At 44.0% G+C, this 22,929-nt stretch overlaps 1 protein-coding gene across 1 annotated transcript in view; it reads right to left on the reverse strand.

Moving 5' to 3' along the window:
* The window catches only part of FYB2 (FYN binding protein 2), a 45,656-nt gene that overhangs the window by 21,028 nt on the left and 1,699 nt on the right, over positions 1–22,929 (reverse strand). The window contains exons 2-7 of the mRNA XM_090048638.1: positions 16,349–17,156; positions 14,617–14,817; positions 13,323–13,356; positions 3,766–3,854; positions 2,964–2,995; positions 352–383 (exon numbers count right to left, since the gene is read on the reverse strand). Coding sequence (XP_089904764.1) covers positions 352–383; positions 2,964–2,995; positions 3,766–3,854; positions 13,323–13,356; positions 14,617–14,817; positions 16,349–17,156 — 1,196 coding nt within the window. The remainder of the gene's footprint in view (positions 1–351; positions 384–2,963; positions 2,996–3,765; positions 3,855–13,322; positions 13,357–14,616; positions 14,818–16,348; positions 17,157–22,929) is intronic.

Here is a 22,929-nt window from a genome sequence, read left to right on the forward strand (position 1 = left end):
GCTTGGTGCCTTCTTAAAACCGTGTGCATGTTATATTCGGGGTGTGTTATATGAGAAAAAAAACTATGGTAATAGCAAAACTGACCACCACACACTGGAAAGTTCCCTTTCATTCCAAAGCAGAATGAAAATGAGTGCTGAAACCATCAAAAGTTTCAAAAGCCATCAGACTGTTTTATCATCTCCCATACAGTTCTAGTCTCAGGTTTGGGAAATTTTACTCACTCACCCTCAAATAGAAGGGTCTATCACTACTTTTTAGTTTAGTTACCCCGGTCCATTACAGAGCTAGAAAGGACATTTCCTTTAAGCGAGCAGAAGCTAAATGCAATTCAAACAAAATAAAATTACCTGGATCTGGTAAACAGGAAGCTTTTTGGCTTCTAGTGAAAAGAAGAAAAGCATTGGTCATTTTACCTCTTTTGACAAGTCATGTGGCAAACAATGCGTCTAGAATTTTAAAATTTATTTCTATGTGTATGACATGAATCTGGGTTTAGATCAGAATTTTAGGTTTTTTAAAAGCAACACATTTATGTTTTTCCTAAAGTAAAGGACTTGGGGGAGAAAGGGAATGGATGGAAGAGTATAACTGTCTAAGCAGTTCAATAATGTCTTGCAAAAATGCAATAAAAGGCTAAAAGTCAACTGAACAACTCATGGAAGTAAAACTAAGCAGGTGAAGGGCTACACCAAGACTGGGGCTCAAACTTCTAAACATTACATTTTGTTTCATGGCTGCTTCTAAATAAACTTAGCTTTTCCACACACACACACACACACACGGCCAATACTCTTTTAGTACTGTCTATAGATAAACCTACTTGTAAATTGATCACATATCCTTAACAATCTGATGATTTGCAATTCAGCTGTTTTAATTCAGAACTAAGACTCATCGGTTGTCTACACACGTGCTGGTTTGCATTCAGTTGGAACGCTCCAGTGTGGCCTCCCTGTCACGTGTATAAGCCCATGCACATTTAAAAATTGCCACTGGGGCACTTTATCTGAACCTCATTTGATGAGGTTTAGATAAACTGTCCCCCAGCCATTTTCAACTGCGCAGGTGCTTAATACACACAACAGTAAGTTGTTTTTATTAGAGCAGCTCCTGGGAACTGCTCTTATTAAAACACCCAACTTCAAGCATGTATATAGACAGCCATTAAGATTTAAAAAAAAAAAAAGAATAAAAATGGTTTCCAATGTGAAAGCGATTTGCTTCTTGGATTCTCTAACATATCACAATCCAAATTTCCTCCCCACCATACCCCACCTGCACCTGATTTCCCTTAATCCTTACCCAAACCAGAAGTCAATCAACAATCTTTATCATTTGGCACCAGTTGACTTGTTTTCCTCCACACATGCATGAACCTCTGGTTAGGTATGTTACCTTGCAAAGAAACTTAGAGTTTTGCTAGAGAACTGCAAGCATCAGCCTATCTTTGACAGATGTTCAGACCACTTTTTCTGGCACCTCCTTCAAAGGATTAACAAAACCCCCACAGCACACCCTCATATACACTGAAGATTTATTTGTTATGCAGCCAAATTTAGAACGTATCAGAATTTCCATGTATGATCAGAATATCAAAGCTGGGATTCTCAAAAAGGCAATGAAGAGAATTATATATCCATCTCCCATGGAACTCAGGGACCCAATTCCTGTATTCCTTTTTTGAAATCTTTACCTAAGCCTCCAGAGCATTTACATTTCAAACATACAGCAGAATCTCTCATCCATGAAGGACTCAGTCAATACACATCATATTTACTCAAAATAGAAGACAATCCTTATTATATGACAACCCCCCCAAAATTAGATTCTATTACTGGAAAAAAATTAAGTTGGCTATAATTTTCCAGGTGTAGAATCTAATTATCAGAGGTTTGCCTTGAATGTGTTCTCCTCTCACTGCTGTAGTAGGGAAAATAAATCTTGGGGCTCAGGGAGACCCTTTGCCCTCTGCTTCCGCCCCCTCCACACACACCTTCTCCCAGCAGCCCCTTCCCTCTCTCCTTACTGTCAGACCTTTCTCTCCCTGAGCACATGGAAGTCAAGAGCAAATTTGAAAAAAGTGACCTTGAAATTAAACATTGCTGCTGCAGTTTGCATATAGTACCCATAGACTTAGCTCATCTAGAATTGATGCATGCTACCTTTTTTGTAAACTGCTGCAAGTTTTAGCACAGTTACTTCATAAGGATCCATGTGCTAATTAGCTCCCCACTTACAACTGGAACTGGGTGCTCTTGTCACAAGTCCTGGGATGCTCCAAAAAAGTTTGTGCAAATGAGACAAAAGGGCAACCTGGCCTGGCTTCACTTCATAAATGGCAGGGAGACAGTAATCATATGGGACAGGCTGAGAGAGGGGGCAACAGAGGGATTCTGGATGAACTGGTTGGGGCCCTGTTTGGTGATGTTTGCCAGGCATTGGAGGCTGGTGAAGAAACACAAATCATTGGCAATGGAAAAGAAAGAAAGCCACAGCTCAGCTGTAGGAGAGAAGAAGTTGTCAAAATGTTTGCAATGTAGTGACTCACCATGACTTTAAAAAGCCAGTGGTGAGGGGGACTGTGCTTAACGTGCACTGCTAGATGTCCTATTCAGATGGGCTACACTAACCGAACCTTGTAGTAGGTTCCCATCAGCATTTTGCCCATTGTGAACCAAATGTTTTATAGTCATGCTCAGGGTTACTTGCAATCAATCTCACAGTTGGGGTCCATTGCTGAGCACATGCTACTTTTGGCAGTAGTTTAATGATAGACAAAGTATTTAACAAGGTTTACTTGTATGTGATGAGGTGCTTTTCCCCCTCGTGCCAATTGGGGTAGGAAGGTGGGAAAATTCATCTTGTATTAGAGTAATATGGCATTTCCAAAGCATTAAAGACAAGTTAAACATGAAATCTTGGAAGGTTTATCTGTTATTTTGGGTTTCAGTAGACCTACCTTGTCATTTTCTTTGGCTTCTGTTGAAGGTGCTAGAATAAAGAATTGTTAACAATTACTGCTTTTGGCACATTCAGAATATATACTGTCTTAAAGGCCTTGAACTAAAGGCTGCAAAACTAGCTGTGACTAAATGTAATGGGTCTATTTAATTTAGGACCTAGGCTACCTAGGGACAGACTCTTCAAAAGGCCAGTTGCTCCAGGTGCTTTTCGGCCTACAATATCAACACCTACCACCCCGAGGGCTCTCAGGCCTCAAGTTGTCCCACTCACAGCCCTGAGCAAATAGGTAGTATTATGTTCAGATACAATGAGGATCGAATCAGCAGAAAGTGAGTGGGGGGGGGGGGTTGAATATGCACATAAGGGAAAGCTTGCTGAATAGGAACCAGAACTGAAAGAGTTGTCAAGGAGGGATTCTGGCTGGCTACTGTGCCAGGCACAGGGGAAAGATGCATGTATGGGAAAGGAAACGCCACAGAAGAGGTTGAGGACCAAGTTAACATCATCTCTTCTCTTTTCACCTGGGCATTACCACAGGGGTAGGATTAATGCAAATTTTTCCCAGTGCACTTCACCCCACCATAATCCGCCAACTCCACCGCTTTCAGATTTGCCCTCAAGCCGGCATTTTGCTGGTCATGGCAGAGCAGCTAGCCACAAATATGGCAAGCAGGTGACAAAGAGCAGTTCCAACATGAGACTAAGCATCTAACAGTTAAGTAATGGTTCTGTTTTAAAAAGTACATCCCATATACTATGCATATGACTTGGCTTAAGAAACTTGCAATTAGCAATACCTTGAATGGCACATGAGCTCGCTTCAGTTCCACATGGCTTCAGGTAGGATATGGTGTCTTCATAATCATGCGATTCCTCAAAGGCAGTACTAAGGAAATGATCGGTGGGAGGAAAAGGATAGTTTTCAAAGGTCCCACAAAATATTTAATCTTGAAATAGATGCCCCTGAAGCAGCCACTGATAGCCTGCTTGACATGAACTGTAACCGAGAACTTTTACCGTCATCAAGAGGTCTCAGCATTTGTCCTAAACCCTCATTAACCCCTGAGCCAGAGCCCTGGTCAATCCTACCACAGAGCATTAGTCTTTAATGAAGTAGCCATCCACCCACCCCACATCTCCTCTTCCCGCTTCTGGGGTCAGTTTGAACTTAAGCACAGCGGGAGCCCAAACGCAGAGCTTGGCAAAATACGGTTTTCATTCAACAGGAGGATCTGGGTTTATGTTTATTTATGTTTTTATTCAAACATGAAAAAACCCTGGACAAAACGAGAAAGGCTTTAATTTGGCAATGCTGCTATCTTGCCTCATGGAATCTGTAGCTCACTTATTTTGAGTTTGCCTCTGTGTCTAGAAGGCCAGGCTCACTGATTCGTAAAGGTTTCCTACGATTCACTACGGTCTCCCCTTTTAGGAAGAGAAAGCCATGCACAGTGGGAATGCCTCTCTGGTGCATTAGGAAAGGTGTAGTTTCACTCTCTCTGTTGCCCTAGGAGTTTGCTGGCTGGGTTACAACTTTTATAAACCACTATAGGAGCAAGTCAAAATATTTGTACTCCTTTCCCCAGTGTGGAGAAAAAAAAAAATCCCTGAAAATTTCAGAGAGGAAAAAACCAGAACTCCAAGCAACTTATTTTCTTTCAAAAATAGTTTTGGGAAAATTTCTGACCAGCACCAATTAGATGGCAGAAGCCATTAGGACAGTGTTTCTCAACCAGGATGTAGTGGTCCCTCAGGGCACCACAGGATCCTTTTAAAGGTGCCAAGATATTGGCACTGTTACATGTGCAAACATCTTGGCAAGAGAAACCCAGAAATTTCAAATAGGAATACAGGGTCAAAAACACTTTGACCTGCCACGGCCTTTCCGAGTTCTGTGCAACAGAAGAGTTTCTCTTATGTTTCCACACACACACTCACAAAAAATGAAAGAAAGCTAAGAGCTGGCATTTTCCAAGGGGGTGTCTCGAGTCTAGCGAGGTTGAGAAACACTGCACTAGAGACATTCAGCCTTACACCTGGCACACAGGAACCACATCTCCCTTCCTGACCACAAGTCACAGGAGCAAATAAATCACTGACACTTCATGCCACCTGCCCATTGTCAAGGCACACTGGGCCTTTCTGCGAGTTCAGGGAAATCCCTTGTGCATTGATGGGACGAGTCTTTAGCGCAGATCTCTGTTTTCGCTTGCACGCCTCCTTAAAGCATGAATACTTTGTTTGGGTTCCTACAAATTGAAGGTTCAAGGGTGCGGCACAGCCGGTGTTGGAGGCTTCAGCAACTCACCTGAACTTGACTATAAGCACTGAACAATAGATATTTAGTGTTTGGGAAACACAAAATATGTCAAAGTGAGATTCCAGCTAGTCTCAGCTGATTCTCTCTGCATGGGGCCATTTAAGAAATTGTACTTTTTCCACTTGGGAGCATATGAAATTATCTAGCAAGGTTTTGCATTCGGTACCTTTGAAGCGCACAGTGCAGACGGTCATGTACACTTCTCTATTGAGTGGACAGGTGGCCCAGCACAGCTTGCATTTAATGCTCACTGGATAACATGGATAAGCAGTACTGGGAAAGTTTCTGCATCAGTGGGATCAAGGGCCCAGTGGGGTCAGGGGTCTCAGAGCCTTGTTCCTTCCAAGGGATCCACACATCATCTGGCTTTTTTTCTTCCTTCTGCATCTCCTCTCTTGCCTGCCCATTGGGCCAGCTTCAAGTGGATGGAGAGGGGGCTGGGTAATGCTTTGATTCTTGCCCAATAGTTAGAGGCAGGCAATCCTGCTTCCCCTGAGCAATTTCCCAGACAGGGCACAGCTCTACTAAGCATGATCCATGGGCTAGTCTGGACAATGCCAAATTGCAAACTATGCACAAGTGCCCAGAACTGCAGTTACGTAGTTGCATTTGGGTGCAAAAAACATTAATGAGACCCCAAGAGAGTGACCATATAGTGCGATTCTGCCCCAGAAGAATTAAATGACAAGAAACTCAATACCCAAGGGATGCATTAAGAAAGGGTTCAGATGGCTTGCAACTAGTGACATCCTTCACCTCTAAGTTATCGTGATCAGAAGTGCAGCTAGATTTCAGAGGCAAGGGAAAAAAACTTGATGCGGCACCCCATTGTATGAGGACTCTAGACATGATGGTATTAGCCCTTCTGTAGTCCCTTATCTCTCAATAGATATGCTCTGAACTGTGGCGAAGCCATGAAAAGAGAAAGCATCAATGTAGAGGGAATCTCCAATCCTTTAAATCCTTGTGCAAAAGCTCTTTGCATCCCCTGCATCCAGGTTAGCCAGGGACAAGCAACAGAGGACGGCTAAGGGATCCCTCATCACACAGATCAGCAGCAACATAAAAGGGGCCAAAGACCTTATTCCAGCTGGGCTGGATTCAACCCTGTGCAGGGCCTGTGTGCCTGCCTTGTATCTACAGATTACAGGCTGGGGTGACAGCACATTTCTACCCTCCTTTCAGTACCCTCCTTTCTAGCTGCACAAAGTCCAACTCAGTGGCCTTTTAAGTTGGGATTAACCTCACCCAATGTTACACAAATCATGCAATTAATAGTGCTGTTAACATGTTTAACAAATGACCCACTGTAAAAACTACCACTCTTCACTAAAAAAAACACCATTAAAAATTACTTCAAGATAGCACGTTACAGCAAAGATGAGCAATTGGGCCACCCTCATTTGAATACACAACAGCCATGTTACCAGAGTACAGTGGGGCAAGTGAAGAAGCAGTCTCTTCCAGCTTGGCTTCTCCGCAGAGCCCGAGTTAATTTATAAACTGGTTTGGAACGCACTGAGCATTTACTGTAAAAAGGACGGAAAACTACAATGATGTCTGTTACCAGCACAAACGGGAAGTTACCTTAACTTGTGCAAATCTTTTTACTTTCGCCATCTCCTTCCCACCTATCCATCCATGCATATTTATTTCGATGGAGTTCTTGTTTATACAAAGGTTTCCATGCAAAGCAAAGTAAGTATTAGGATGGATGTGGGTCTGTTCTGTTCACACAAGAATTGAACACCTTTTGAACAGTTCCAAGCTCCCAGTCCAGAAGCAGAATAATCACAACGGATTGTTTGTTATTAGTTGATTTAGTTTCATCATTGTTTATCGTGCACTTTAATTGCCGATTGGCTTGTCAGCTACAGTACATTTGCATAAGATCCTTGAATAATTACAAAAAATACAAACTGTGCCAAGTGAGACAAGCATCCTGTGAGGAGGATGGGGATGACAGACAGTATATAATCATGTAACAAAACAACCGTATCAGCATGTAGGTGCAGAAGTAATCAGAATTCATGTCCTAACAATTTGGACATGTCCTAACTTTTGCAGTCTTGTCTCTTCCTGCCATGCTCCACATCCCAGTCTCTCTCTTTTTTTGTCTGGGAGGAATCAAGACCTTGTCTGCCCCAATTTAGTTAGTGGCATTGCTGCTTTAGTGCCGAAACATGGAAGTCAGAATATACTTTGAATGCATGCATCATAAAAGAGCTGAAGGTCACATCGCTGAAAGGTCATCTCCAGCGCACCCACACCAACGGCTAAATAAGGGCCATTAATTAAGGCTACACCAGACCTTTAATCCTTTTGTTTCTCCTCCCACCCCTTGAAAAAGTCATCTCGTTATTTATTGAATTGGAGCTGCGTGCGCCCAGATCCCAGTCGAAAGTTGAGCTTGTTATACCACATCACCTGCCTACCTAGTTTAGACTACTAACAAATCCTGCTGTAAAGCATAAACAAAGGTACAAGAGGAGAGAAAAAGTGGTAGGTGGGAGGCGGGCAGGTGCAGCCCAAATCTGTGCTTGCTCCATAAACAAGCGAGACCAAAACCCTCTTCGGTTGACACTGCAAAACAAGGCCCCCAGCACCGGTGCCTCATGCTACGCCTTTGTTTCAGCAACACTTCTCAAAACATTTCACTTCCAACACGTCAGGCTGAAGAAGGCAGGAATCAAGGAGCAACGCGCACAGCATGTGGGTGGTGAACGGTGAATAACCTGCTTTGAAACAGATCAGGAAGTGTGTAGCGGAGCATTTGCTGCAGGCGAAATGAAGGTACACCAGCAAGAACCAGCTAACGTCCAGCCTTTCAGTACTGTTTATCAAGCCCAGAAAAAAAGGAGAGAGACGAGGGAGGGCTCCTGGCCCAGAGGCAACGTTTACAGCTTGCTTTTTGTCAAGGTTAATTCCCGCACTATGAAACCAAGTCTCCCAGGTTCAAATCTCTCTCATCACCACCTCATGACAGTCTACAGATTGGCATTTTGCAACTTCCTTCTGCTTATTTTTAGGTTTAAGCTTCTGGGAAACTGAACAAGATCTGGATGTCTGCTTTTTCACTTGTACCTTGCCTAGGGAAAGGGTAGATGAATATCAAACCATTCAAAAGAGGCATGTCTACAGACTGTAGCGTAGCGTACCCAGGAGATAGCTTTAAGACAAAAAAAAACCCTTAACAAAAAACCTAGCTCTTGTGCTAGGAAATAGACCACAGCTATAGCAGGATCCAGTACCACAGTGCATAATGTAATTTACCATGTCAAGAAGCAAGGTGAAATTATCCCCACATGGAGCTCTGTGTGGCTGCTGCAAGACCGGCCCGTTTGGGTTGTGCACGTCTGCCATGAACCAAACTAGATTCATTAACTCAGCTCCCATTGGCAATGAGAAACACCTGCTTAGAGGCCCTCCGGGCTGAATTCAAATAGGCAAAGAGACCTAGCTCCCTTCAGCCATACAAGGCAGCTTAGGCTTAAGTAGCATAGCTTCTCCAATTAGAGAGAAAAAAAAAAAAAAAAGTCATTTAGTGACCGACTTGCACATTCCAGCAAGCTCTTGCTTTAGAGGGATTATTTCTAGGCACTTTAAATACAGGAACTTAAGTTATGGAACGTATATAGGAATATAGGAGTAGAAGGGACCAGGGCTGGCCCATCCACGCATGCAAAAATTGCGGCCGCAAGGGGCCCCACGCAGCCAGCATCCTCCCCAGCAGGGAAGTGAAAGCTGCAGTTTTAAACTCCTCGCTCGTTTTCAGCGCCAGGTTTAAAACTGCGGCTTTCACATTTGCTTCCCCGGCAGCTGGAAGTGCCCTCCTCCAACAGGCAGGGCTCGAGTCTCGTCTGAAGTGCCCCGCCATGCCCGTGGGCCAGGTGGTGCTGAGCCAGGTTGGGAGAGCCCTGCTTTACCTGCTCCCCTCCGGGACAAGCCCAGCCCAGCCTGGCCCTCTGCACCTGCAGGGCTGCTCAGGATGGCTGGGCAGCAGCTCCCTGCACGCGAGTGTAAGGGGAGGAGGAAGGGCAGCGGGCTGTCTGTGCATGGGGTGGGGGTGGGATGGTCTGTATAACGTTTCATTACACCAACTAAAGACTTAGAAACATTTTTCTTAGCAAGTTTTTGGGCTTGAAGGCCATTGGTCAGGCTGGGAAAGCACCTGCAGTAGGTGCGTGCTCTTCCTGGATGGAATGAATAGTAAAGAGGCAGAGGCTGGGCTCCACTAGGAAGGGCAGTCAGCGAAGATGTGAACTGAGAAGCCAGTGGGTGAGAGGCAGGCTGCGAGTAGGGGGAATAAACGTAGCAGGGAAAAGTGGAGAGGTACTTCGAGAGTCAGCTGTCAGGCAGGTTAGTGTGTCATAAATCCAATGTCTACATTTAGTCCAGAGATGTACTCAGTAGCTGTGTCTTTGAGAGTTGTGCTGAGTTGCTCTTTGGTATGTAGATTAGGTAAAATTCCTCCCCTGGAGGCGTCAGATGGAAGGCAGGGTCAAACAAAACATCTTCCTTGTTTTCCCGAAATAGTTTAAAATCCAAAAAATTAGATAAAATTCAGCACCTTCCGCATTTCAGGGATGTGCTTGGTAGCCATGTTGGTCTGAGGCTAGAAGAAATACAAAAATGTAGAACTCTCCGTTCCAAAACAATACCTTTTATTAGACCAGCTGGGAGATCACAAGAAAAAGCTGGACCCAGAGGGGCAGCTTTCCATTAGGGCTGCACAAAATTTTACCACGTTTCATTTCGAAACCGCTTCAGTGTGTTTCAAGCTCAAAACAGTCAAATACAAATGAAACAAAAGGCTTCAAAATAACTTCAAAATGAAACAGGGGTACTTGAAACGTTTCTAAAGTTTTGAAATGTTTTGAGTTTCCAAGCCAGGCTTACTTGGCTTCAGTGGCAGTGGCGGCAGCCTCCTCTCATCCAGTGTGCAGATCTGGGGGCCCACACCAGCGGGAGGGCTGCAGGGCTGTGCCGGACTCCTCCCGGGAATGCAAGCTCCCAGATCTGTGCACCGGATGAGAGGAGATTCAGGCTGCCACTGCTGCCTGGGACAGCAATCTTCTCCGGTGCTGGGTGCAGCCCATGCCTAGCGCTGGGCCCAGGTGGGAGAGGAAGCCTCCTCTTATCTGGAGCTCATCCAGGGGCTCACACCCAGATGAAAGGAGGCTACCACTCTCAGCAAGTGTCAGGAGTTTTGCTTTGAATAGTTTGAGGTGCATTTTCCCCAGAAACCTCTGCACCCATTTCCTTGAAACTTGTCAGGCTTCATGCCCTCAGAAGGGGATACCATCCCTACAATTTTCAGCCAAAATCAGGCAAGAAATGATAATATTTTAGGCATTTTCACAATTCCCTAACTAAGCCTACGGACAAAACATCAAAACAGTTTTGACAAACCAAAAATGGGACAACACTTCAAAATGAGACAAAATGACAAAAGGAAACCCTGTACCTCCAAAACGGTGAAACAGACATCAAAACTAAATGATAGTGTTTCTCACAGCCCTACTTTTCATCTCCAGCTCCCTTTGTGCAAAAATGAAGCTTATTTCCTACCTAGAGGGACTTCTTACCATCTATACTTTTCTCAGAGCCCAATGAAAGGCCTTTGAGCCCAAAAGCTTGCAGAAAAGGAGAATTTTCTTGCCATTTCCCAGCTGGTCTCAAAAAAAAAAAGGTATAAATTTTGGAACCAAGCGTTCTAGATTTTTATAGTTCTTCTATGTTTGTCCATGATTTTCTGTATCCAGGAGGTTGATGAAGTGTAGTTCATAGGATTGTCTGTGAAAAGTGTTTTGTGAATTCCCTTTGAGGATTAATACTGAGATATTGGAGCGAGAGTGGTTTTCTTGTGAGAGATGTGCCTTCACAGGTAATTGGATATTCTGGTCTTTAAATAGATGTTCAGTGCGTGTTCATTCTGGTGCGCAGTTGTTGTTGGGTCTCTCCTACGTATTTTCCATCAGGGCATTTGGTGCACTGGATGTGATATGTAAAACATTTCTGGAAGTGCAGATGCAAGATCCAGGAACAGTGATGGCTCTGTTATGGGGTGTAGGAATTGTGGGGGTGGCGAAGATGTGTTGGCAGGCTTTGCATTTCTTTTCATGGCATGGCCTGCATCCATTCGGTGCGTTTTGGGCCATAGGAAGTTTGCTTCTGGTGATGAGGTTGGTGAGATTCAGTGCTTGTTTAAAAGGCTAGGATGGGTGAATCTGAAAACATCTCTTTAAGAATTGGGTCTCTTTCTAGTACGGGTTGCAATTGTTTGAGGATTTTCCATATAGGTGCGAGGGAGGGGTGATGTCATAACCAGCGGTGTGCGATTAATGGGGGTTTTCCTTCTGCACTGCAGCAATTCTTCACGTGACATCTGGGTGGCTCTTTCAAATGTGCATCTGTCTCTCTCTGGAGGAGTGTCCTTGCTGCACGAAAGCCTTTTTAAGATTTGTGAGGCAGCAATCCCGCGTGTTCTCCTCAGTGCAAATTCAGTGGGATCCGAGGGCTTGGCTGTGTATCGCCGGTTTCTTGGTATGTTTAGGGCGATTGCTGGTGCTGTGCAGATATGCATGTTGGTCTGTGGGTTTCTTGTATAACGTGGTCTGTATTTCACTAATTCTGGATGCTGATCATTGTGTCTACAAAGGAGATGTTAGTGCTGGAATACTTAAGAGATAGTCAGATGGAGGGATGAGGATGACTGAATTTCTGATGGAACTCAATCAGAGATTGCAGGTTTTCAGTCCAAATGATGACGATGTCGATATATCTTAAGTATAGTAATGGTTTGATGATGTGGTCTTTTGAGAAAGGTTGGCATACTGTATGGGGCCATTTTGGTGCCCATAGCTGTGCCCATGGTTTGGAGGAAGTGTTGGTTATTAAAAGCAAAATTGTTGCATGTAAGGATGAAACATATCATTTCAGTAATATCTTTGGGTCTGTACTCAGTTGCCATCTTGCTCTTGTAGGTATGTAAGGAAGGCTTGGATGCAAGGCAGTGGGATGTTGGTATATAAGCTGATAACATCCATGGTGGCTAGGAGGATGTTGCTGGGAAGGTGGTCTATACATTTTTAAAGTTTTCGTAGAAAGTCTGTAGTGTCTTGGACAAAACCCGCTCTTTTGGTAACTAGTGGTTTAAGGATCAATTCCACAAAACCCACCGACTCCTCAATTTACATTTTCACTGCCTGGCTTGCATGCAGCCGAGCCTCTGGCTTCTTTAATATTCATTCCATCCAGGAACAGCACACACCAACTGCAGATGCTTCCTCAGCCTGATCAAGAGTTTTTAAACCTGAAAGCTTGCTAGAAAAATGTTTCCAACTATTATTTTCGTCTAACAAAAGATATCAGATTTATCCAAAGAACCTCATCTGCCATGTGTATGTGTACATTTGGCGGTACTGGGGGTGGGGAACAAGGAGAGGTGGTGGGCATATGTCCCCCCCAGCCCAGCAGGGTCCCCCTCAGCCTCCCCTGCCAACCCAGCTCTCATGGGGGGGGAAGGAGCCTCCAATTTTGTGCTTGCCCAGGGCCCCAGTACACCCTAAAATCGGCCTCTGCACTTGCCACCTCCCCCAGCTGCTGATGCCTTCTTTGCGTCAGGGGGCCCCAAAGCTATGGCTTGCAGAGGGCCCAAAGAAAATGTGGGCCAGCCCTGGAAGGGACCTCTTAGATTGAGCCTAGTCCTTTGCATTTGTAGGTTATAAAAATAATTCTTCCCCATCCAAACCCCCCCCAAAAAACTAAAATTAAAAAAAAAAAAAAATCACCGTTTCAGAGCACACACACACAGCAATAAGCCACAATACCCAGAACAAGCACACAAGGGAGACAAAGGCACTGTCAGTGCACCCTGTTGTAAAGCAGCAATATATTGCTTGCATGTATACTCCATCTTTGGACCATTTAAAGGGGATTAGAGCTTTTTTGGTATCTATTTCTTATTTGGTATGCGACTACTTTACTGTAACCCATAAAATCAGGCTCATTGGATCCATTTCACATACTTACTTTTCAGGAGTCATGTATTCTTCTTCTACAGCAGCTGCAAACAAAACACAAGTGCGTGCTTGGTATTTCTGTGCTGGAAAACACAATTTCACTCTTACCATAGTCAATGTTGGACTCGAGTCAAACGGTTTAGTGGGATAAATAGGATAAGTGGCCCACTGCTCACTGGAACCGAGTACCGTAGAAAGAAGGCTAGTTAAAAAAAGGCAGGATATTTAGATGCAAATTTCAGGGACCAGTTTTATCTGTACACACCTTCCTTTGTGCCATAATTTCAAGCAACACCACTAGGTGATGCAGGAGATTAATATTCGAACAGTATTAGAGTTTAGTATTATTATTATTATTGAGGGAAACATCCACAAACATTTTCTCCACCACCTCTTATGTCACATTAAAAGCACTTGGCAGTCAGAACCCAGAATACACAAGAGCTTTGGGTCTCATAAATATCCTGTTAACCAACATTAAGAATAAAGGCCCATAGATCTCATCATATTGAAACCGACATTTTGCCAATCCTTTCTAAGAAATGTGACTGTCGAACACGATAAGAGCCAAGCAAAAATACTGGGAATAGTTAAGACTGTCTATAAAATTATAATGGTTTTGCAGCTTAATCAGCAAACCAAAAAAATATTCCTGTGTAATGTCAGCGAGTTGTTTACAATGAGAAATTGAAACTTTGCTTTTTGAGGTGTAATCCTGCAATTGTTTTAAGATCAGTGGAGATCAACACATCATTTTCTATTGATCTTATTGCATACGTCCACAACCTTAAGTGCATAAATGTATTTCATACTGAGAGAGTGCTCGAGTTCAGTTATTATAAGGAACTAGTCTGAACTTGTCAGCAGCTACAGTCAGCCGCAAAACAATGGCACCAACTGATCTAGGCAACAATGGTTAGTAGGAAAACGGAGTTTGATCTGAAGGTATGCCAAATATTTCAGACTGTGTGTGTTCCAAATCTGATGGGGGTAGGGGAAGAAACCAACAAAAAAAATAAATAAATCCAATGTTCAAGTGAAAAGTTTGGGGATTTTTGGTTGTGTTTTTTTAAAGGAATTTCATCTCTGTTTTAAAGCCCCCCCCCAAAAACATATTTAAAAAAAAAAAAAAAGAAGAAACAAAACTTATGATTTAATATTGATACTTTTGCATTAATAGTAATAAAAAACAACCCGCACATCAAGTAGCTACATTCCAATAAAGCCGCATTATCTGCATGTTCAAGGATTGCACTCCAGAAGTTTTCAACCCGTTCTACCAGAATTTAAAAGGATTCTCCTACCAGTTTTGCTGCTTCTTCCAAGCTGTGATGCTGAATACTGGGAGCTACAGAGATTGACTTTTGGGGGTCTCTGTGGTTTCTCTGGAGGGGGACCAAGAGATTCAACAGAAGGAAGGGGCTTAATTTTGGGAAACTTGTTATCGGTGACATCAAGCTGTTTTTCGGGGGCGGAGTGACGGTGGAAATGTTCCGATGCCGTTTCTGAAAGAACCGCAAGCAAATTTAGTTACTCTCATTTCAAGCAAAAATCCAAAGCAGGTTTATATTAGCCAGAAATGCATTTCCAACAATCAGGGTCACAATCTCCTTCCCAGTTAAAATTCCTTTTATACAGAGGCTATTTTAACACACTACAAGACTGACAGGTCATTAAATAAAGCACCCTTCACTGTCTCTTGTTTCATCAGGTTTTTCTAAAATTAGTTAAGTTTGGACCCCAGCAATCTTGACAGCCACATTTTCTTGATTTATTATCAAATCCTGGGCTAAATTTTTTGAACCAATACATTTTTAATCTGCTAAAAACGTAGCTGCGTTGCTCTCTCAAATATGCATTCAGGAAAGGTCATAAGGGAGCTTTCCAGGGTAAACAAAGATTTAATCTTTTCAATATTCTGTCACTGAATCTAAAGTTGCCCAAATTAACTTGCTACCTAGTATCTGTAGGGTTCCATGTAGCAAGGACAAACACTTGAAGGAGGGAGCGTCTACATGAAATCTTTACTGCGGAGTAGACTAATTACATCTTGGCGATTACAAGTGCGGGGCCATTAGGCTGGAGTAAACTAAAACTCTCCAGCAGGGTAGTACTTGTAAATAGAAGTCCTATCCTGCTGCAAAAGTTTTTTTTTTTTTTTTACACTGCAGCAGCACACGTGTAAATGCTGGCTGGGGCACGGAGGTGCTTCAGTGCAGCGGCTACCCATCAGGAGGCCCCATGCTAGAGCACCTTTGTGCCCTTGCCAGCCCCTCCACAGCACAGCGAGCCAGGTCAGAGCAGCCCTGGGCTGGCAGGCTGACCCCCTAATCCCTCTGCCAGCCAGGGCTGCTCCAACCTGGCTCAGTGTGCTGCAATCCCAGGTGCATGTTCCAACGGTGTGCCCAGAAGCAATAAACTCTGGTGCAATGAGTGCCGGGTTACTGGATGCATAGATTCGCCTGAAGCGAACACACATTTGCTTTGGACCTGAACTTTCTCCAAGTTGTACAGGGACTATACAGGATCAGGATATTCTCACTGGACTCTTCACTTTTGCTGGGCATGTGAAACATCAACAAGGCATAATAATCAAATTTGTGCACTACTGGGAGGTAAGCAGCAATGGACAAATTGATTCCAATAAATTAATTAAAAAAAAAAAAAAAAAATCACACTTTCTCCCTCAGTCTGTTCCCAGGATTTGACCCAACTTCCCACCACTTCAGTTGGAGAGAACATAAATTTGCCAACTTCTCGTTTTCGCTCTATGCCCTGATTATCACTTTTGAGCATCCCTAAATCTCAGCAGAGGGCAACTGGATATTAAATTGGCAACTTCAAAACATTACCAGGAAAGAGGCTGCTCAGGACGCTTCCTCTTCTGTTCTACAGTCCCTATTTGCATGGCCAAACTAACCCCAATCTCTGGCTTTTTTGTGGATCTGAACTAGAGTGCAGACGATCAATCCTCAAAACACCCTGGGGAGAGAGAAAGCCATTGCTGGGATCTTCTATATGTTAGGATGTGCCTACCTTCAGAGGCAAGAAGGGTCTCACTTGGATCTTGCTGGTTATAAAATTGCTGGCAAAATCCAGTGACACTAGTGGTTTTGGAAGAGGCTGGCTCAGCGCCTTTGTGTCTTCTGGCTGGGAGTGGTGGTGATGGTGCATGGGAAAGTGCAGAAACTCCACTATGTGAAGCAGCGTTCTTTTGGGTAGAAAAATCCTGGTGTCCATTGCCCGCAGTACTCATTTTGCTACTCTCTGCTGCAGTGGCACTATTTGTAGCCCCTGGCTGTGCACTAGAGCATGTCCCATTTGCACGGTGTCGTGGGGGGACCATCGCACACTTCCCATCATTCTGAGACGCAGCACTTTCCCAGATTTGCCGAGCATGCTGGAAGGAACTTTTTATTGACACATCCTCCAAATTTGCATCAACAGTTCCCTGTTGGTAAACACAGGAGTTTGGACAGGATTTCCGTGGAACTTTTTTAGGAAGGGCATTGCCACCAACAGCTACCTGTAGGACTTCATCCTTTGGATCTTCATCCTTCCTACTCAGATGCAAATTGCTGAACTTGGCTCGAGGCAGTGCCAAAGGCTTGGACTGTGTTAGCTCCGAGTTGTGTACAGTGCAACAAAGCTGCTCCTCCTTTTGTTTGCATGCCAATTTCTCTTCCTTGCTTGGGATTTTGGGGCTGGATACATGCTTACCATCACTGCAAGGTGGGTGTAAAAAATCTGTGGGAGGCCTCTTGCCTGGTTGTAGCAGAGCCTTTGAAAAATTGGAGTTGTTTTGAAATTTGGCTCGAAGCGCTTTGAAGTTATTAACGCCTTCCTGAAGAAGGGGAAGCAAAGACTATTAGTATCCAATGGGTTCACAGTTTGTTTGTAGGGAAATAGACTCATAAAGAAGTAGGGCTGGAAAGGACCTCAGGAAGTCATCTAATCCAACCCTTGTCCCATGCCAGATCATACCTGTTGAAACCATCTCATCCAGTGTTTGCTAACCTTGCAAAAACATCCAATCATGGATATTCCACACTTGAGATAGTCTGTTCCAGTATCCAACTGTTTTGTAATTAGGAAGGACTTCCTAATATCCAACCTCTCATGCTGCTACTTAAGACCATTATTTTCTACCCTTTCCTCAAAACCACAATGAAAGGTCTATCATCAAATCCTTTCTAACGACTCATGTCTTTGCATGCTTTTTTTAGAAAAGAAAAAGATTATAACCCTACAGCAAGTGAACAAGCATTGCATGGCTTGCTAGAAATATGCAAATGCTATAGCATAAAAAAAAAAAAAAAAAATAGTGTCCTGCATTTAAATTTTATTTGAAATGGACAACTTCAGTATGAGCCCCTCACCCACTTAAGCACAACCTCCAAAGGGTTAAAAAAAACCCTGAATAAGCAGATGTTAGAAAGTCATTGGTAACACTCATTCCACAGTCCCACAAGCTACTGACCATGCAAGTACTCCATTAAAGACAGTGGAAGGAAGAGGTATTTAGGATCATAGGAAAGTAGGGCTGGAAGGGACCTCACATGGTCATCTAGTCCAGCCCCCTGCTAAAAGCAGAATCATCCTCGATTAAAACTATCCCAGCCAAGTGTCTGTCTAATTTGCTTTTGAAAATTTCTAGTGATGGAAATTCCACAACTTCTCTAGGTAGCCTGTCTCAAAGACTGATCACACTCATAGTAAAAAACAAAAACAAAAAACCAGCACAAATTCATGGAATCTTAGAAAAGTAGGGCTGGAAGGAACCTTAGGAGGTCATCTAGTTTAGTGTTTCTCAACCCGTGGGTAAAAACCCAAAAATGTGTCACAAGGATATTTGAAAGGATCAAGAACAGTCACAGAAGACTGTGGCAAAACATAGGTTTCCTCTTTCAGGCTGGCAGCACTCCAGCCTGCAAGGGGCTGGGGGGATGCAAGGGATGCCATATGCATGTGCATGTGCACACATGCACGTGGCAGCCAGGCAGGATGGAGAGCAGGTCCTGCAGCTCCCAGCAAGTAAATCTATGGGGCAAGGGGGGCATAGATAACACAGAGTGGGGGGCATGTGCCCCCCCAGATTTATGCAGAAAAGGGGCTGCAGTCTGGCCAGACCAGCATGGGCAGGAGCCGCTTCCTTGGCCCAGTGAGTAGGTCCCAGTGTGGAGCACCAAGACGAGTTGCCAGAAGCTGGGCCATGGTGGTAGCGTAGGTCAGTGCGCAAGCAGTTGGCTGGTGGTGAGAGGAAATGAAGGCAGTGTGGACCCCATCCTGTCCATTACCTCTCAGGCTGCTGGCAGTTCAGCAGGCATGGGGATCACAGCAACAGCAGCAACTAATCTCACTGCCCCACTCCACCCTCCTGCCTTGGGACCCACCTGCTTGACAATGGAGGAAGGTCTTTCCTGTGCTGGTCTGGCCAGGCTGCAGGCCCATGTCCATACAAATCTGGGGAGGCACATACCCCGTCCTGCCCAACCCCTCACACCTACTCGCAGCCCTACATACTGGGGTGCTGGGACTGGCCACTGATGTTTATAAATGGGTCCTGGTACAAACAAGGTTGAGAACCACTGATCTAGTCCAATCCCCTGCTCAAAGCAGGACCATCCCTAACTATACCATCCCAGCCAAGGTTTTGCCTAGCTGGGTCTTGGAATCTCCATTCTTGGAGGTATTTACCACCTCTCTAGGTAACCTGTTGCAATGCTTTATTATGCTTCCAATTTTTCCTAGTGTCTAACCTAAACTTCCATTGCTACAACTGAAGACCACTGCTCCTTGCGTCTCAAGGACTGCTCTTTAGCAACATACACCCAACCTTGAACAAACCCTTCTGCTTGGCAGTTCAAAATAGAACCCTCCCCCCCCCAGCCACACCCACTCTTCCTAATCTCCAACCTAAATTTCCCCTGCTGCAGCTTGAGCCCATTGCTCCTAGTCCTGTCCCCTACAACCACAGAGAAAAAGCCCACCTCCACCCTCTCTGTAACTGCCCATCTGGTATCTGACAACTGTTACCAAATCTACCCTCAGTCTTCTTCAGGCTAAATGACTCCAATTCTTTCAGCCATTTCTCATAAGTCTTGTGCCCCAGGCCCCTGAACATTTTTGTTATCCTGTGCTGGATTCTTTTCCAACTGTCCATGTCCTTCTTGAAACATGGGACTCAAAACTGGAACATAGTACTCCAAGTAAGGCCTTACTTGTGCTAAAAGAATCACTTGTCTTGATTTGCAGGTGACACTCCTGTTAATACAACCCAGTCTGCTGTTGGCTTCCCCCCCCCCTTTGTTTTGCTAAAACAAGAGCACACTGTTGGCTCATATTCTGCTTGTGAACCATCGTAACCCCTGGGTCCTCCTCTGCAATGCTGCAACTGAGCCAGCCATTCCCCAGTCTGTATTTGTGCATATCATTATTCTATCCCTAGTGCAGGACTTTGCAGTTGTCTTTGTTGAATCTCATAGACTGGAGCAATGGTCCATAATCAAACCAGGTCATTCTGGATCCTAGTCCTGCCCTCCAGAGTGTCTGCAATTCCATCCAACTTGGTGTCACCTGCAAATTTGCTAAGCATGCACTCAGTCCCATCATCCAAATCATTAACAAAGATGTTGTACAATACCAGGCCCAGGGTAGACCTCACTTGGTATCTCTTCCCCTGACTAGACACTGAACCATTTAGGGCTACTCATTGAATACAATGATGCAACCAGTTACATGTCCACCTGCTTTTGTCTAGTCTCCATTTTCTTAACTTGTTAACGAAGGTGATATGGGAGATTATCATAGGACAGTAATGAGATGAGGAGCTAGGCAAGGGTACAAGTCACTGCTGATCAAGAAGAAAGTGGAGAAGTTGTAAGAACGGCAAGTTAGCAAACCCCCTAAATGAGCCACTAACAGACTAGTGGCTTACAAGGGAGGAATAGTGCATAGGGCACTACACGAACCAGAAGTTTCTTCAGGTCAAGGGAAGTTTCATCTAGATATCGCTGTAAGGATATTTGTTTGTGTCAAGGCGGCTGAATGGGGTTTAGGGAAACAGTGAAGGAATGTCCTCAGGTCATGTGGATTTTCATAGCTCAGCTGAAGTCCATGCAGCTATGATAGTGTATGCCAATGAAGGATCTGCCCCAAGAGGTAAGAGAGCATGAGTGAATTTGCACTTGTTCCAAGATGGACATTTTTGTAATCTCCAAGAGCAGGGCATAGAGAAGTACTTTTCTTTATAACCTAGCAGGAGGGGCAGCTTTGCGTTGTTCTCAGCATGTGAGAAACAGTTCTCTCTACCTACAGGCATCACCTAACCCACACCCCAGTGACACAATGAGAAGCAGTTGTATATCTGTATCCTACTGAAGGGCTATAAATCAAAGGTGCTTAAAGATGCAGAAACAAGTGATTTATATGTCCATCTATCCATACCCTGCCACACATTCCTTGAACATCAGACTCACACCCCTGTTACTCGTTCAGCAGAGAGACCAAAACAATAGCTAGACGTATATATACACTCCATTAAAAGAAAAAGTATGTTATCTTGATAGATAAGATCATCTGTCATTCTTCAAGAAGAAGAACACATGTAGCAAGTGAAACCAATTAGTTTTCCTTCATTGGCCTGACTCACATTGTTAGTGTTTTTATTAAAAGCTAATCAGTAAAACCGGACTTCAAGTGGGCAAAGTTTAGTGAATTTTTTTTTGTTTTTAAGAATTGCCTCATTTCTTCCCCGGCGTCTTGCTGTCCATGCTGAAAAATAAAGGAGACCACCGTACTTATCAGCAATGCTGTGCTTTGAATCCTGAACGGAACTAGAACAAGCCTGAAATAAAATTTGTGAGCTACACAAGTCCTTGAACTGCTCTATAAAACTTTTTATAAATGCCATGATTACATTAGGTGCGCTAGTTTAGTGGTTTTGTTCAGCACAGCTAACAGCGAGACTTCATGAGAGGCTGCCTAATGAGGAAATTGGAAAAAATTATCTAGGACAGAACTTTGTTATTTGTAAAAAAAAAAAAAAAATACGCTAAGGCCCTTAGCACTAAGGCAGAGCAGATGAATAGCGCACTGAAGGTTTATTGCATTTAATTGCACAATTTATTAAACGCTGACAATTTCTCTTGAATAACCCCTTTCACTAACTTTATTACTTTCACACAGCAGTGTACGATGTAAAGAACCAACCCCTGAAGGAGAAGTTTGAATTGCTCCAATAATATTTCATATGAGAGGTCGGTCGCACGATGCAGTATAAGCAGCCAGGCTAGACAGTCTTAATATGGTCTACTCTAATATAGGGAAAGGAGGTTGTTCAGAAAGGTAAAGAAAACTAACTCGGCCTCCTCCCTCCAAACCATCCCAGATCACGCCGGCTACACCAAACAGAAGATCGGGCCAACTCCAGTGCCATTGTTTCTGCTGCATGGGCATTCAGCCACTGCCTAACGTAGCACGTAGTAGCTAAAGGAACTGTTTACGGCTCCTTGCTGCATTTCAGGTGTTTCCTGTAATACCCAGTTTCTTACCGATACCATTTGAGGTATGCAGCTATGGAGAAGAAAAGCATTTGCTTCTTTAAATGCTTTCAGTATGTTAAGCAAGACTTTCCTCCTTAACAAGCCTACGCACGTCATCCATCTGATGGCAGGCGGGATGGCAAGAGTTAATAGCTCTGTATGGTGCTTCTTTCCTCCTCTCTCCCACCAGCCTCTTTTAATTAAAATGGATCCAAATACAAGTCTCCCTCTTTCCTCAGGTTGTTATTCCCCTTCCTTTGAAATGGCAGCTATAAGCACTTTGTTTAATTAATTGAAAGGTTGTCTAGTTGCACTGTTACTTCTCCAAGTGTCTGTGTCCTTTGCTGAAAGGTGGCTTTCACACGTTGCAGGCAAGGCATCTAGGAACAAGGAGGACTCTTGGAAGTGTAAATGGCTATTAAAGTCTTCTGACATCCCTCTCCTTGCTACAGCCACAGGCCATTTTCTTCCCTTCATTTAGAAAAGGAGCACACCCATGTCACTAACCCTAGTAAGAGTCAAGGAGCTGGACCTTTCTATAATTCTGTATACACAGAAAACAGAGCTAAAAAATGTACATGCTGGGGCTAGAAGAGGGATCAAATCTGGCCAGGTTATTCATGAGAATACATTCAAAAAGAGATGAGCTCTGTTCCTGGTTATAAGTGAATATAAGCATGCCTGAGCAGGCCCAGTGCTCCTTGGAGCAAGGGGCTTTTTATGTCAGACATGCTTAGATCTAGGGAGAATGAGACAGCAAGGCTCAGCACAAAATTCACCTCTGGCTCACCCTCATGAAGAAAATACGAAAGAGTTGGAAATAACTTATGGCACGTACCCAAGGTAGCAAACAATGCAGGCAGCATGGGAGGAAAGGAACACGTGGTGGTTTCAACAATCCTACAAAGTGTGTGCTGTGAAGATCAGCGTGGCAGCCTTAGGGCTCCCTGGGAATCAAGCATGTGAGTAGCTAGGAGGCTTCAGGTCCAGGCACAAGAGATGGGACTACCCGCCATACACAGCGGCTGCATTTCCCCATCAACCGCGCGCTCCATGGAGAAGTATAAGGAGTAT

This window comes from Crocodylus siamensis, chromosome 5 (genome assembly GCF_052110815.1).
Source record: "Crocodylus siamensis isolate JL-2025a chromosome 5, ASM5211081v1, whole genome shotgun sequence".
NCBI classification, from domain to species: domain Eukaryota; kingdom Metazoa; phylum Chordata; order Crocodylia; family Crocodylidae; genus Crocodylus; species Crocodylus siamensis.